The sequence below is a fragment of the Ixodes scapularis genome, unplaced genomic scaffold, assembly GCF_016920785.2.
Source record: "Ixodes scapularis isolate PalLabHiFi unplaced genomic scaffold, ASM1692078v2 PGA_scaffold6__148_contigs__length_123643588, whole genome shotgun sequence".
NCBI classification, from domain to species: Eukaryota; Metazoa; Arthropoda; class Arachnida; order Ixodida; family Ixodidae; genus Ixodes; species Ixodes scapularis.
The window spans coordinates 6,925,930-6,942,694 of record NW_024609881.1 but is presented as its reverse complement, the minus strand read 5'-3'; the positions used below and the strand labels follow the sequence as shown (position 1 = coordinate 6,942,694).

The 16,765-nt window shown below is 47.4% G+C and overlaps 1 protein-coding gene across 1 annotated transcript in view; it reads left to right on the top strand.

The window, feature by feature from the left end:
* LOC121838336 (fatty acid synthase-like) overlaps positions 1 to 14,589 on the top strand; it is a 48,002-nt gene extending 33,413 nt beyond the window's left edge. The window contains exons 8-10 of the mRNA XM_042294527.1: positions 9,037 to 9,294; positions 10,567 to 10,824; positions 14,378 to 14,589. Coding sequence (XP_042150461.1) covers positions 9,037 to 9,294; positions 10,567 to 10,824; positions 14,378 to 14,494 — 633 coding nt within the window. The 3' untranslated portion in view covers positions 14,495 to 14,589. The remainder of the gene's footprint in view (positions 1 to 9,036; positions 9,295 to 10,566; positions 10,825 to 14,377) is intronic.
* The last annotated feature ends 2,176 nt before the right edge of the window (positions 14,590 to 16,765 follow it).

Genomic DNA, 16,765 nt, shown 5'->3' with positions numbered 1-16,765 from the left:
ACGACAAAGAGAAACTTAAAGTTCGTGTTCAAATGTTTTCGTGCCAGATATTGTGGAACGTATGGATACGATCGGCAGGTGAGAAACAACTATTTACGGGCTTTCTTGGTCATGTGGGACGCGAGTAAAATTCTGCAGTCGGTTTTTTTTTTTCGTGATAGAATGATATTTATTTTTCTATTTATTTATTTATTTACCCTAAAGGCCCAAACGGGCATTACATAGGGGGGGAGCGATAGTACAAAATTTAATACTATTGGGCCAAGTGGAAACAAAACGATTACATAGTTGGCTTAAACAATGTTAAAGAAGCAATAAACAATATAAATAACAAGAACACTGGATGAAAACATGACACAAAGCAGCACTATATAGGTTGGTACATATTACTTAAGGAACTAATGAGCATATTAGGTGAAGTGATTAACGAGATTTCTCCGGGCAGGCTGTTTCATCCGGAGATGACAATACCCAGAGGGGAATTCTTTAACAAGTTAGTGCGGGCAAAGATGGGCGATGATCTACGCGAGACGAAATACGATGTGCAGGCTGAATGAATGAGGTCCTAAAGGGAGATGATTTATGATAGATCTTCCAGAAAAATGACATGGGAGCAATACATCGTCTGTACTGCAGTTGGGTTAGGTTGAGGCTACGTTTTGCGTTAGACGCGCTAGAAGTACGGGAGAACTCGCGGGTTATAAATCTTGCAGCTTTATTTTGAAGTGCCTCAAATGGTTGGTTAAGTAAAGCTGACGAGGGTGCCGTATGGTGGATGCGTATTCCTACTGCGACATGACGAGGGTAGTATGGACAAAGAGTTAAGTTTCTTTCTTAGCTTGAAATAAAGAGCGTTTAGGAAAACCAACAGTTCTGGAAGTTTTCCGGGCTACATGTTCAATATGAAGGTTCCATGATAAGTTAGCTGTTAGGTGGACGCCGAGGTATTTAATCGACATAACGTTTTCAGTGGTCCTCTCCATTCATGTACGCGTGATGAGGGATTTGTAATTTCGTTGTAAATGTAACAGCTTTAGTTTCGTTAGTGCTTATTTGCATAAACCATGTGGCGCACTATTGCTGGACAACGTCTAGGTCCCGTTGGAGTATGCGAAAATCCAAGGGGTTAGAAATGACCCGATAAATGACGAAATTGTCCGCAAAGAGACGTATGGTAGATTGAATGTTAGAGTGAAGGTCATTTATATATAAAAGAAACAATACCGGACCGAGGGCGGAGCCCTGAAGGACGCCAGACTTCACCGGCATTGGGGAGGAGACGCACTTGTTAATTACAAAAAATTGAGAGCGGTTTGTTCAAAAAGCAGTTATCCACTTAATAACAGAAGCGTTTATATTCATAGTTTCTAATTTCTTTATAAGTCTGCTATGGGGAACCCGATCAAAAGCTTTAGCGAAATCAATAAAAATAGCATCGTAGGAAAAGAGGAATGAACAGAAAGGTGAAGGTCAGTAATTAATTCAAATAGTTGTTTTTCGCAGGAATGACCACGTTGAAACCCATGCTGATTAGAAAACAGAAGGCTGTTTGAAGGTAAGTAGGTCATAACGTGTGATGAATGTATATGATCAAAGATTTTAAATGAAACGGAAGTGAGCGATATGGGCTTGTAGCTATTGAAATTATTTTTATCTCCGGTTTTAAAAATTGGAATGGCATGAGCAAGTTTCCTGTCATCAGGTAGTTGACAGTGGAGACAGATTGTTGAAACAGCCTGCACAGTAGAACTCCAGATATTGCCGCGCGCGCAGCTGGCCAAGTAGGCAGCGCGTGCGTGGCCTAACGGTTATCTTGCCTGCCTCCCACGCGAAAAGCCAGGATTCGATTCCTGGGAGCGACGCATTTTTGTTAATCCTGCAATTTAGTTTTCTGGTAAATTCGAGAATCCTGTTGGGCTTGTTCGAGGTCTGAATGTTCTACGCGTCGAACATTCTACGCCGATTATTCCAGAAGCTAACGCATGTACAGTCGGGGACCAAAGTCTCCAGGACGCGCGAGCTGCGACTGAAACGCATCGCTCTGCCATCTGCCGGCGGGTCGCCTGGTTTCGAGATCACACGAAAGCGCATGCGCGTCCTACTCTGTCTGCAAGCATGTGTTTTTTCCCGCTTTTCTGCATTGCGGCGCCTAACTCTAAATCGGGCGCGTGGTACCGCCTCGCAGATACCGCTTACTGACATGGCACTTACGAAGCAAGGAGTCACGGCTGCTCAACTGAGCGATAAGCTCAGCTGGTTATAAAGCAAGATGCGCTGACACGGCAAAATGCGGCGTAATGCCGTAGGCGGTATCTCCGGTTTCGGAATGTGTAGCAGAGCTCGTCGGCCGCAAGCGCTATCTCCGAGGCAGTACCACCCGCCCGATTTCGAGTTAGGCGCCGCGCCGGAAAAAAGCGGAAAACCACACATGCTTGCAGGCACAGTAGGACGCGCATGCGCTTTTGTCTGATCTCGAAACAAGGCAACCCGCCGGCAGATGGCAGAACAATGCGTTTCAGTCGCAGCTCGCGCGTCCTGGAGACTTTGGGCCCCGACTGTACATAAGGGGCTCCGCGTGGCGAGCCGCAGTCAGTTTCGCCCCAGCGTTCGACTCTGCTCTCACGCCGACCTCGACGCCCGCGACTCTCTGCTTTTTTCTGTTCTTTTTTTATTTTCTGTGCACAAGTTCGCCCCATTAAACGTTTAGTCTCTTCAGTTATTATCGCCTCATGACTTGTCATCCGTGACAATATGTGTTTGGTTAATTTTAAAAACTTAGTAGATATTCCATTGGGACCTGGGCTAGAGTTGGTTTGCAAACGATCAATGGCACACTCTACTCCGTAACTAGAAATGGCCAATATCGTTCATTATATTTTCGGTAAGTGAGGAAATACAAGTAGGATGTGGAAACGCGTTCTCCTCAGTAAAAATACTGCTAAAAAGTATGAAAACCAACAGCTAATTGATGTGAAGTTTGTACTGATCCGTCGTCACAAAAGATACAAGGTAATACTGGAGTTGGCTTTGGATTTATTACTTTTCAAAACGTTTTTGCGGCGGATTGAGACATGTTTCAGACATCGTCATCGAAAAAAAGTTGCTTGGCATTTTTATTTCGTTTTCGCAGAATACTGAGTGAGCATGATAAATGGTCCAATCGTGCTAACTATGTGAAAGCACGGCACGACTGTACAGATGTTCCTTTTTTTGGAGGTAGCGTTTAATTCTTGTCGTAAACCATGGTTTGTACAGGCTAGGGGTGATTTTTACAGTGGGTATACACATACAGCATGAGCCTCCAGTAACTTATCCCGAAACAGGACCCAATCGTGGTTTAAAGACCGTTCATCAAACCCACTCAGAAATGCACAAAAAAAATTCACTTAATAAAGAATACGAAGTTTTCGTATCAACTCTCTTATAATCAAAGATTTCTTTGCTAGTTTGGTTCCGTTTGTTTAGAGTCAGGGCAAAATCGGAGTGGATAATACAATGATCACTAATTTTGTCGATGACGCGTATAGATGCATGCTCGGGAAGGGTGGTGAAAATTAAATATAAAACTGCATTTTCACGTGTAGGCGTGGTAATCATATCTTGCAGATTAAAGTATAGTCGGCCATTTCCAACAATCTCCGCCACTCATTTTTTTCGGGGCATTTATCGGACACTGTACATGTAGCCCAATCAAGGGAGCCTTCATGTGCGCTTTGCTAGGGTGATGCCACCCTTTGTAATACAATTTGTCGACAAACCAGCAGCCATTTTGGTTCTTGGCGATAATCCGTGGGGCTTATAACTAGGGTGTGTATTTTCCGGTGTTTATTTGTGAGAAAAATCGGCGGATGTTTTTCGGTGTTTATTTATTTTCAAAACACCGGTGTATTTCGGTGGAACGTCTCACTACGAGGCTAAAATCGGTGATTATCGGTGGAAAAAAATGCGATTGATCACCAACAGAGAGTTCCAATTTTATTCGCATATTTCATACACTTCTTCTCTAGGAAGCATCTAATTCTCACACTTGGTTATTATAGTAGATGCAAGCATACCTCGAGAGGCTTGCATCCGTCATGGCAGCACGTTCCTTGCGGTTCACAACCCACAATTATGAAAAGGCAGGCTCCTGTACGACACGGACGTTGGCAGTGTCTTCCAGGAACCTCAGCAACCTCTGAATACATGGTTTGCACCGACATCACTTGGCCAGACACAATGGGGAAAGGGCACGTGAGAGCCTACCCTCCACTGCGTTAATTTTTCCACAAAAGGGGCCCATGGGAGACACAATGGGGGAAAAGGCGTATGAGAGCTTAGCTTCCACTGCGTTCACTAAATGCTCTTGACCCCTAGAAAGGAGGGCGGACTGACGCCACGTGCAAGCCATGTATAAACACTGGAAGAATGCAGGATCCACGAGATAACACGTTTGACGAACCTCTACGGGGGAAGGGTTTCGCTAGGTCGGAATCATGCCACGACCGGTGTTTTTTGGTTTTAACCAGAACGAAAAAATCCAACCACCGGTGTTTTTCGGTTTTAACCGATTTTGTATTTTCGTCACCGACGGATGTTTATCGGTGTTTTTCGGTTAAAACCGGAAAATACACACCCTACTTATAACCCTACGGGAAACAAGCACCTTATCTCACAAGTTCGGAGCAGCGTTGTGAAACCCACGGAGGAAGGATTAGCATTTTCCCCCTCGGATGGGAGGACCGATGGACTAAAGGTCACTTTCCGGCGCACTGGAAAACAATGAGAGGAACAAAATGGCGGTGGAAGAAGGTGTGGGAAAGGGAAACTGGCAGTTGGCATTGCGAAGTGCACATGAAGGCACCCTAGCTCAATCAATACCGGGGTAGTTAAAAACGCCAGCTGATATGAGAGGGCTCTGAGGGATTTTAGAATCAACTTCGTCAATAACTGTAGTTATATTTTCAACAAAGTCGGCTGGAAGAGCTAGGGGGCCTGTAACACGCCCTTATTAGACACGACTGAAAATATAGTTTAACGGTAATCCATAAAATTTTGAGAAAGCTATGAAAGAAAAGCAAAGAGGATGGGATGGTGTTTCTGACAGCTGCCATAACTCCGCCTCCCCTGGTACCAGTTCGGTCTTTGTGATAAATAGTAAACGAGTTTGCAAGAGACAGCTCTGAATTCGCAATATTCGAAATAAGCCAGGGTTTCGTTCCCAAAACAGCATCAGCAGAACAAGAGTCAATATAAGCCATCAAGTCATCCTGCTTCGGCAATAGACTGAGGAAGTTGGCTACCAGGAAAAAGTGTGGGCCAATATGCGTAGTGGGCAAGAATTGGTTTTATATTTATTTTGAGGTCATGGCGGTGGTCTATCGTGTCGCCTCGGGTGACTGAGATAACTTGATCACTGTTTGCATCGTAAGAGTGAACAACATCATTCAATGTAAGCTTATCGTATGATAGTCAGAATCTATTTGTACCTCGGTTTTCTTTCGCATAGTCACGGCGTCTTTTGCGGGCAAGCTGCACACTGGGCGAAAAATCCTCTTCAATTCAGACTTCGGGGGATATCAGGTTTTTCAACATGGGAGCATTGCTTAAGACCTCGCACTTGCGTTTGTAACTCAGAAATTTTATAACTATCGGCCTATGTGTCCCAGCCCTAGGCCGCCCAATCCGGTGCGCGCGCTCGATTTCACCGGAGGTGATGCTTTGATGGGTTAAGAAGAACGCGTGAACGTTGTTCTCTGTGTCGTTCCAGGTTTCACGTTCTTGTTCAGGTTGACCTTCCACTAATAGGTTCTTTCTACGAAAACGATTGTTTAAGTCATCAACGACACTAATTACATCTTCCATTCTGTGTTGCCTGGTGATGATACCTTCGATCTCTGTTTTAAGATTAGAAACCGTCAGATTCAGAGATTTTACTTCCTCTTTTAAGCGAGTAACCTCGCGAAAAGATTCTTCAAGATGCGACACACGCCGTGATATGTCTGCAATTTCGGCGTTAATGCACGCTAGTGTAACTGTAGTTTCTCTCTGGTTCTTTTTGTTCGAAGCAATGACACCCTGAAGGAACTCCAAGACCAGATCCATCTTGTCAGGTCCCGGATTAGCCTCAACACATCCCGCGCAAAGCAACAGTCGCGCAATGCATAATGACAGAAGCAGAATTTTCGCGTTGGGAAAGATTGATTTGACGTTCAAAACATGTTGATGCGAAGTAAAGGTACGGTTCTTTTTTTTCGCGGAACAAAGCATCCAATACAAACTCTGTACGTGCCCAAATCAACCCCCTTAACAGTACAAAGAAATCACAGAGATTCACACAGATTTGCAAGGATTTGCGGCCACAAAAACTCGAAGAATATTCCGAAACAAAGGGAAGATTCAAGTTCTGTTCACTCACCTGTAACGAAGGAGCAAGCCTACTTAGTAGGGTGTACACTTGGCCGCAAATCCTGCGTCTTTGATGGACGACAGTCCTTTTGAGCACTGAGAAGTCTTGTCCAGCAGACGTCACTTCTTGGGTGATTCTGAAGTTGACCAACCGGAGCCAGGCGCGAGCCGAGCTCGACGGGTGGTGGAAAGGGCGACAACACGAGACAGATAAAGATGAGTTGACGCTATAACGAAGGAACAAGCCAACTTAGTAGGGTGTACACTTGGCCACCAATCGTCGGTACCCGGGTGCGGTTGCGTCGACATTTGTAAATATGCGTGGTAATGTTCTAGTTTTCACTGGAAGGTGAACAAGTTCGTGCAATTATACAAAGTGCGTTGCTTGTGCTTATGTGTTTATTTATACTAATGTTAATTTATTGTCCTTACCGCGTTTATACTAGAATCTTAACTGTACTAAGGTAATTGTAAATTTTATACAAAATAAGTTATATTTTACTCTAAGGTAGCTCGAGCTCATAGGGAGAGGTAAATTAGTTGACTGTAAATGGTAAGTTTAGTACCCCTGTCACACGGAAAAGTTAATATATTTTCATTAAATGATATGGAACTTAACAGCTCACGGTCTTGAGTGATTATACGAGCGTCGCAAGCTGATTTGTCGACCCCATAATGTCAATTGATCGAAATTACATTACTCTTGCCCTGTGGCCACGGTATGATGCAAGAATTCAGTGACTGAATGCGATAGCATTGCTTACATGATTGTAAGTGACACTTGTCTAGCCGTGTCCGTGTTGATAACATCTACCTGACATTTAACAGTGATCTGTTTTGCTGTGTCTAAGCATTGCGTGTCTCGCCATTTTGTCAAAGTCTTTCTGTGTAAAACATGCATTCCTACAGCAATAATTGCGTGACTCAATGTATTCCCTTATACGCCTACCTCGTGCCATTTCACACCAATTATTTAGCGGTGTAATATTTTGCACGTGTAATAAAATGTTTTCTAGACCCATTGCTACGTGCAGCTTTCATTTTAGCTAATATGACACGCGTATGTGACTAAAAGCGCGTTACGACGGTCGATCCACGCGCGTTGCCTTCGCTTCGACGCGCGCCCCCCATGGCCTTCCTTTGCGACGTCACGAGAAGAGCATTGCGGCCTTCACTTCTTGGGGGTGTTGGATATAGACGAGGGGACCGGGGGCAAAAGTCTCTTAGGACTCCGGGCGGGCTCTGGGACAGGCAAGTGCGTGCGACGGGATCTGGGGTAATCGCGGGACACGAGGCCTGGGGACCCTTTTTGTGTTTAGCCTTTGCTTTGCGTGCGTTTGTGAATATTTGTGTGACGTCGCGTTTATTTATAGTTTAGATTGAGTGTTTTGAGAGTTGTGTCTTATGTACCAATAAGAGGGGAGTGGAATCTCTCTCTCGTGAAAGAACCAGGCTGGACTTGGGTTGTTGACGGACCACGTGGGAAATTGCGAATCGGCGGCGGTACGCGATTTCCTAGACTACTTAGTCCAGCGCTAGTACAAGCTTCACACTCTTTTTTGTAGCGCAAACAAGGCATACGCGCTCCGTGCACATGCAAGTTCAGACTCTCCCCAGCATCCGCGCGTGCACTGGCTTCCGCCCCGTGACATCATCTCCATCTCGCCTTTGTCCTTCACTACTTTCCTCGTCTCTAAGCAGCGCGCTTCCCTTTCCACTGTTTTGTCACAGACGGACAACGTCAGCTTTTCTCTGTCATGCGGGTACTAATGCAAACGCATCATCAGCCTCTTGGACAGCGGCGTTTTATTCAAGTATTCTCGGGTTCCATTTGTGCAGAAAATAGGTTAGCTGTACGACTCATTCCGGCTTTGCCGCCAGAGGGCCGTCTGTAAGCATCGTGATAGTTGAAACTCGGATATTTCATACTTGTGCTTAATTCCAAAACTTCTTTATTCGAACGCAGTTTTCGTATAATTAATACTTTTTCTTCCCGTGGCCCTGCAGAGTGGCAACACTCGCGGAGTTTGCTTCCGCACGTGTTGCTTCTCCGCGGTGCACCGTTGCTCAGTGAGTAGCGCACTCAACGGGGCTCCAGCAGGGCACACCTGAGCTATAAAAACGGGCACCACGAGAAAATTTCCACAGCAACTTTCGCGGTCACTGTGACGTGGCGACATGGCATAGGTTCACATCACAGCGTCCGCGCAAGTCGCTATGAAAACTGCCCTGTGGTGTCCATTTTCATCGCTCATGTGTCACCTTCCTAAAAGGTCACATTAGACAACTTCTTCATCCAGTGAACAAACCTAATTTTGATTTGAGTTGTCTTGTGCTGTCTAAACCGTCCACGATAACCCTCTTTGTGGGATAAATATAGTTATGTCGCACATTTCACGAATGTTTAATGCGTGCACACCTGCTTATGATTTGTAGACCTACGCAGAGGAAGTTATTAAATATCTGCTTTGTATATGTAGCCGTTCATGTGGCAAGTCATAATTTTATCTCGCATCTAATCTAGATGAATGTCTGATAATTGAAACTTTCGATAATTGAAACAAAATTCTTGGCTTTCTGAAGTTTGAAATAATGAGTGTGCCGTAGTCCCGCTTCCGTTGTCTCACGTGGCCCTTCACCTTTGTGCAGCGGCTAGTGGAGGTGCAGCCCCAAGGGCCCTACCACATTGTGGGCTACTCGTTTGGGGCCACAGTGGCCTTTGAGATGGCGGTGCAGCTGCAGCGGGCAGGAGCCCCTGTGGGCAGCCTGGTGCTCCTCGACGGGGCGCCCCAGTACATCCAGGTGCACAAGGTGCACCACCGTAGCCGCTACACCGACGTTCATGAGGAGGAGGCTTTCTTCCTGTGCGCCTTTCTTGCGCAGTACATAGACATCGATTTCCTTCAGGTGGGCGCCCTTTGCAAGCTATTAAGAGCAAAGCTGGGCCCACACTACCCTAACCTAACCTAATCTAACCGAACCCTTACCTGAACTAGAATGACTAACATTCTCCGACTGGTGTGTTTGGGAAGTCTTCGAAAGTGGTCCTATATTTCCGCGCGACGGTGTCATAGAAGTGACCTGCTGTTGCGGCTCTAGACACGTGCTCGTGACGCAATTTATTGCCACTTTCGTGCCACTCTCGATGCTTGGATAGAAAGGATGACGAATACGAAAGTCGGAAATGCAGTCGAGGCATTGTACCTCAACCTAACCCATATCCTATTCTTTCTATCCTATTCTGTTCCTCCCTCCTTCAAAGCGCCACCTAAAGGCCGTAATTTGACGCTATTTATGGTGAAGCACCATATAAATGCTGCTCTTAAAAACCTGCGTATTCTGGCACACTGTAGTTCCCATCACAGTGCATCAAAAGTGGCCTCCAAGGGGCAGCAAGTGACGTCACAAAAGCCGGAGTGTCGCGCTGCCGGATGTCGCGATGCTGGCAGTTGGACGAAGGAGTCCCGCCATAAGGCGCGAGACTGTGAGCGTCGCCGTCGTCGTATCGTCACAGCTCCTGACTGCCGACGCTTCCGTGGACTTTCAAGCCGGAGAGGGACCTGAGGCGGAACGAACGCCTGTCTCCTCCACCTCCGCTGCCGTGACACTGCCAGGATCGTGGCCGGCGACAGCGGGACACCTTTAGAACGTCATCCGGTGGAAATCGAGAGGTCGCTTTGTTGGATGCAACGAACGCGCCGTACTGATCGGAGGCGCATTCCAGCCACCGTAGCGAGAGGTTTCGTAGAAAGGAGTGTTTTGTGCTACGTCCGGTGCAGGGTGTAAGATAGACAGGTGGGGAAACTGCCCATAGAAGCCTACCGCAGCGTCGTGACCGGATTGTGTACTCGTCTGCTTGCGGGTACCCCCGAATTGCGACAGATGGCGGTGCGGCGAGAGGAAAAAAAATTGGAATCGGAATTGCATGGAACTCTATGGAAGAGTACGCGAAATAAACCGAGAGCACGACAGTCCTCTATTGAAAATCCACAAGAAACCATCTCTGTCAGTTTAGACGGTCGCCACCGGTCGCCCACCCGGAGTGAGAGTTCGTAGTGCTCCACATAGGTGGCGCCACAGAAAGAGAGAAACCCGAGGGGGACACAATCCGGTCGCTCATTTGGCTCTCGTTTCCCCACCTGTCTATTTTACACTCTGGTCCCGTGCGTGCGGCCGCAGGTGAAGCGGCAGATGGTGCAGTACCCGACGTGGGAGGCGAAGCAGGAGGCGGCCACGGACCTGCTGCTGGCGGGCATTTCCGACGTTCGCCCCAGCCGGGAGGACATCGCCCTGGCCACGAGCGCCTTCTATGATTTCCTCAAGGCCGGCAGCGCATACGCCCCCACGGCCAAGTTCCGGGGGGACGTCACCCTGGTCAAGCCCTCCAGGCCCCGCAAGGTGGCCATGCAGGTTCCCCCCGACTACGGCCTCTCCGAGGTGCGTGGCGTTCGGTGACGTTTCCCGCCCGATTTTGGAATCTGCGCGCGGTCGCGCCTTAAAGGCTGACGAGCGACCAGAAAGGGGGCAACTCGATTCCCGCTTTTCATTTGAGGGGGCGAGACACCTCCTCTTTTCTGGGGGGGGTCTAGACACCCGCTCCTTAGGTTATAGGAGAAAAAAGTGCGCGAGAGAATGGAAATGGAGAGAAGGAACCGGTTTTGTTCACTGAAGACGCGGTGACAGAATTACCTACGGAAACGCCTCAAGTGTATCGTGTCATGCGCACGCTCGAACCTGTCCGAGGTTTTGCATGACCAATGTGAGTGCGCCGTCCTACAAGGAAGAAGACGTCGTCGGCTGCAGATTGTCTTTTGTATTAGCAGTTGGACCGAAGCGTCAAGGGTCCTTCATACACTTGCGATTGCTTGCAACTCAGTGCGTTGCCACTCTTTGCGATTCCTTACGACCAGGAGACCACTGCTGCCAATAGCCGTGGATCACTCGCGATTTTCGTATATTTACCGTTTTCTGCGCGCATCATTCTTTCGCTATTTGTTTGAAAAGTTTTTGAAAATTTTATAAACAACCATTCTCGTAGTACGGACGTTTCATCCCGCAAATACTGCAAAAGCTTCAATGTCGTAAAATGCAGTTCCAGGGTTGCCTCATAGATGGCGCCAGCGTGCCAGCGTATTTTCTGGCCACGAGATATCGCGTGAGGTTGTAATGCAGTCGTTCGGAACCAGTCGCGAGTGTATGAAGCAGCCTTGAAGTGGATGGTCCGAAATAACGTCATTCGGGACCGAACCAGTGCTCACCAATTTGGAGAGGATCTTAAAAACAAATTTAGGTTAGCTCCACATGCGGACAAAGACCGGGGCGCAAAGCCTGTTCAGCTACCTGATGCATAAAGTAAGGGGGTTGTACATGCTGTCTGTGTGTGATTGGGGGATGGGGGGACTGCTGTTTTACAGCTTGCACTACCATTGTTCCAAGGTCCTACATGTATGCCACATTCAACTTAATATCGCTGGTTATAATCGTCGGAAAGTTGAGAATGTCGGCGAAACAGTCGCGGACTAACGATTGATACCCAGAGTCTGGGTTGGCTGTGCCTCGCGCGTTTGCTGTTTTCGTGCCTGCTTTCGTCCGTCCGCAACATCCGAGCAAGGTGTGTTCCTCGGGTATAAATTAATAGAGTAAAAAACCTGGCATGCTAGGTTCTACCTCAACGATAGAGTGCTAACCACCGGAACGGAATGGTATAACTTGCCAGAGCTGTGCCTATACACCGTACACCCCTAAGCTGACAATGGGGCCAAACCTACGTGCTCGCAGAGCCAATCCCAGGGATGGAAGCGGCATTTGACGTTTTGTAGCTTGTTCTGTAGCAGCTACTGACGCTTTTGGAGAAGATGCCCACAACTGTTACGGCGTCCCTTTCAAGATAAAAAGTGATTGCATCTCTAAATGAATTAATTTATGATAGTGATCGAGGGTTCCTCTTTGAGACTAGTGCATATTACATATTACCTTTTGTGATAAGAAGAGGTACGGTGCAAAAGTATTACAGTCTTCTTTTTAGAAATAAGGCTTTAGGAGTAGGTTTCACTCATAATTGGTACTAAAAAAGGATGAAAAGTGAATTCTAGTTGAACACTTCATTGGTTGATAATTAGCTTGCAGGTTAAATAAAACGTTTATTTAGGATGTAAATAAAATTTCTGTAAAATTGTCCCCTAAGAACCTACCCTGGGCTCAGTTTTTATTTTCATTTTTTATTATACATTAATTTACAATTAGGACGAATAAGGTGTACCTGTAATAATCCTGAGCATATTTTGCGTGCCCATCGCGCTAACCCAGGCGCTTTTCCAAGTCAGCCGCTGCCCATAGCACTCCGATGCAAAGGGGTGAACCTCGACCCTCGCACTCTGGTGAGATGAAGGTACACGTAGAGTGGCACAATTGACACTCTGCTCTGCAGTCACGGCACGAAAGCATGTGGCGGATGTGATAATCGAGTGATCTGGTCAGGAGTACACGACCCTGGTTCTGTCTAACCACACTAGCCGCAATCTTAGTATTCTGCAAAGTTTTCTCGGGAGTTTTAGTTCTCAACATCGCCGACATCGTCCGCAAATTTAGACGATGTCGGCGATCAACCGGCCAGAGCGGTTGATGCTCACTATCAGTGGATCTCGCCGGTTGGTTCGCACCGTCAAAGAGCGACATCGTGGCATTCCTCATCTCCTTGTACGTGTTCCTTCATCGCCTAAACCTGTGCAACCGTATTCACCAGTAGTGACAAACTAGCGCTGTTTTAAAGTTAGTATCGCGTCTAAGTAGTCGCGAACTAAGAGAAAAAATCAGCGACTAAGGATCGACTAGTTCTGCGGTATTCACGAGCTCGAAGCGAGCGGGTGACTATCTAGTCAGAACTAACTAGCGGAAGTGACATAAAAAGATAGGTCACGTTTACGCGTACTTAAACACCGCTGCGTAAATGGGCATTTTATTCTATAAAAACTAATATTTAAATGTTTGTCAGGAAAAAGAAAGTTACAATGAGAGAATAATTGTCCGCGAGAGAGTTTTACAAAGAAAAAAGTGCGGAAGAAAACGCAAGGGAGAATCACAGCAGCCGCATTGCCAACGACATAAATAATTATGGAAGCGCCCGTAAACGCGTATTTTCTCGTCGTCCAGCGCCTTGCTGAGATCTCTTTTGCGGCATCTCTGACCGTTTAAGATGGCTATTTATACAATGTTTGCTCCTCCAATTCTTTCTTGGTGTGTCCCCCAGCGTTCCGAGACAGTAACTGCTTCGCTAGCGGTGGCGGTCAGCGGTGGTACGAGTCGGCCATGGCGCTGAGCCGCTAGTCAACCGCTAAACACCGGCTAAACTAGCCCTACCCCATGACTAAGATTTGTTAGTCGGCTTCTTAGTCGCGCGGGGAGAATAAACCCTAAACACGACCGGAGAATACCAAGCGCTCACTTAGCGGCGACTATCGCTCGCCACGTGATCATTTTAGTCGATGACGTCACTAGTCAGTGGTCAGACAGGCCCTACCCGCGCCTGGTGAATACGGTTGACCAAGTGCAGCGAATGTCCCATGACTTGCACTTTTCTTTAACTTTTAAAATATTAGGAACGACCAATAATAACGTATTAATTTCTTTGCTTTACACCCATCTCGGCGCAGGTGTGGTGCAATTTCCCTTTCCACTCCCCTTTCGTCGTCCGGCTCCACTCTTTTTGTGTGTGTATGGGCGGGATGATCACGTGGCGAAAGAAAAGCTTACGACTGGTCCAACGAGCATGCAGCCTCCACCACACTGTGAGCTGAAGGGGTGAATGAAGTATAGTGAATGCGGCTGAATTCGAAGCAGTAATATATTGGAATACTGCGAGGAAACGAGTCTGGGCCATCTGCGCTGAAGTTGTCCGAAGAAAACCTCTCCTAATCCAGGGTTGTCGACACATTTTTTCCAGAGGCCGATTGTTCCCTGACATTGGCTGAGCGTCCTTCGTTTTTTCTCGCAGTGCTGCGAGGGAAAAGTTCGCATCCACGTGGTGGAGGGACTCCATGAAACCTTCATCCTAGGCAAAGGGGCGCTGGAGTGTGCCAACCTGATTTCCCAACAAGTCGGCACGGGGTAGCTCGGCCCGCCCATTCCAGAGTGGCGGCATCCTCGGGCTACTGCGGCGGAACGGTCCTCGCTGCCGCTTGGCTGTTTTCGTGTGTTGTCCCTCCGGTGCTCTCCCCCCCCCCCCCCCCCCACCCCTTTTCTCCTTTTTTACTGCAGACAGACGACGCGAACAGCATTTTCGCCACTACTGTGCATTTATGTATACTCATATTGTATTTTTGTTGATTGTATTGCCGCCAATAAAGAGCTATTGAATTCCAGGATGTGTGGGGCCTGCTGGGACTCGCAGTGCATATCCCCAACCTCGAAAGAAACCGGCGTAAAAATAGTTCCGAGAACTTGGAACGTTTGAGTTTGCAACGAGTGCATCATATTGTGGACATGGACGCTTGTTGTAGGCGTGGGCGCCGTCGCTTTTCTCCCCAACATCCTCTCTTCTTACACTTTCCCGTGAGGAGCACAGCTCGTGTGAAGCCAGTGTCTTGAGATGATAAGTGCGTGCTTATGTATTTAACATTATAGATGTTGTGGTTTCATACAGACACGAGACGTGTTTTTGATGGGGAAAATCTTAACGTCGTTAAAGGAACCATGAAACGACTTTGAAATCAAATTTCATCCACCGCGCGTCCTCGAAGTTGTAAAAAGAAAACCAAAATACAAAAACAAAGAGCCACAAAATGTTTTCGCCATAGAAATTTAAGAAAAAAGCTGACTCATTTATATTCTTGGGAGAAGAGCGTGTTGGTTCAAGTGATGGATGAAGGAAGAGTAAGCAATTAAAACTGGAAGAAGACAACCAATCTTTAAACTAGCAACAGACGATTCAAAATTAACACAGCGAGCAGCCGACTAAACCCAGGACGGAAAGGGGGGAAAGGAGAGATAAGAAACGCGAAGAGCAAGTGAGAGAGACAGGTTTATTTCGTATATGACGACGACGACGATGCCAGGAAGCTATACCGGGTGACCGGGGCGCTACGTTCTAGCCCTGGACGTCCATGCATCGGGGGTGGCAGCAGTCTACTTTGACTGGGCCACCGCCTGGAGCCGCTGCCTTCAACGAAGCGAGCGAGCGCACCATCAATCTCCACGGCTTTACCATCCAGAACTGAACAGCCTACCTAAGGTCACCTTGGCTCGCTTGCCTACTGGCCTGTACCGCCGCCGAACCTCCAAGACGGCGGATCAGAAGAGCACGTCGTCCTCAACACCATCAAACTGCCAAGGCTTTCCCACCGCACGGTGAAGCCTCCGGACATTACCGTTCGCCCGGGCACTTCTTACAGCTGGTAGAAGTGTCTTGGCAAACCCCAAAGCAACGCTGCTTGCGATGTTGAGAAGGCCGCGTCGTCCTCCCCCCCTTGTATATATCATCTCATAATCATCATCACTAGACGTGGCACCGCGGGCCTCCATGGTACGGGCTGTCGCCTTTCCGCGGTGCCACGGCTCTCCTGAGCAAATAAAGATTACAATTACAATTACAATTACAATTTTAGGGGGGAAATTCAACCTCAGTTTTCGCCAGCAGGAGGGAAGGGATTGACAGGTTGTTGTTTGTTGTGGTCATGCCGAATCTGCTGTCATGCCCCCAGGATATTTGTTTCGTCAAAGAGGCAATGACAAAGCGAACACGAACGGGCCTGTATGACTATAAGATGATTGGAATCTGGAGATGCCTTAGAAACTTCGTTGTGATCTTCGCGGAGTCTGTGATTGGTGCATCTGCCGGTCTGACCTATGTATTGATGGCCGCAGCTCAAGGGAATGGAGTAAACTTTCTCCTCTTTGCATGGCTTCGTTGTGATGTTCCCGGAGTCTGTGATTGGTCCATCTGCCGGGTCTGACTTATGTATTGATGGCTGCAGCTCAAGGGAATGGAGTAAACTTTCTTCTCTTTGCATGGAATGATCTCTTTTTCGTGTTTAACAGTACAGCCAATCGGGTTCCGGTTGTTGTTCACTTGTTGACAGAGTTGCTTAAGACCCATGTGGTACGAGAAGACAACATTCGTGTCAAACTTTGAGGCAATGAATTTTATCCGTGGGGCTGAAGTGTGTACGCAAGGAAGGACGGCGAATCCGGCTTTCTTTTTTGTGGCTGGTGACTGACGATCAAGCCCGCGAATCAGCCTTTCCATTACTAATCGTATACGGTCGACCGGAAACCCTGCCCTGACAAGCCTCATGTGTTGGATTTGGAAGCTATCTTCTGAAAGATGACAGCAAGACTTCATGAAGGATGAAGACAACAACGATTTGATGATACCGTGTTTTAG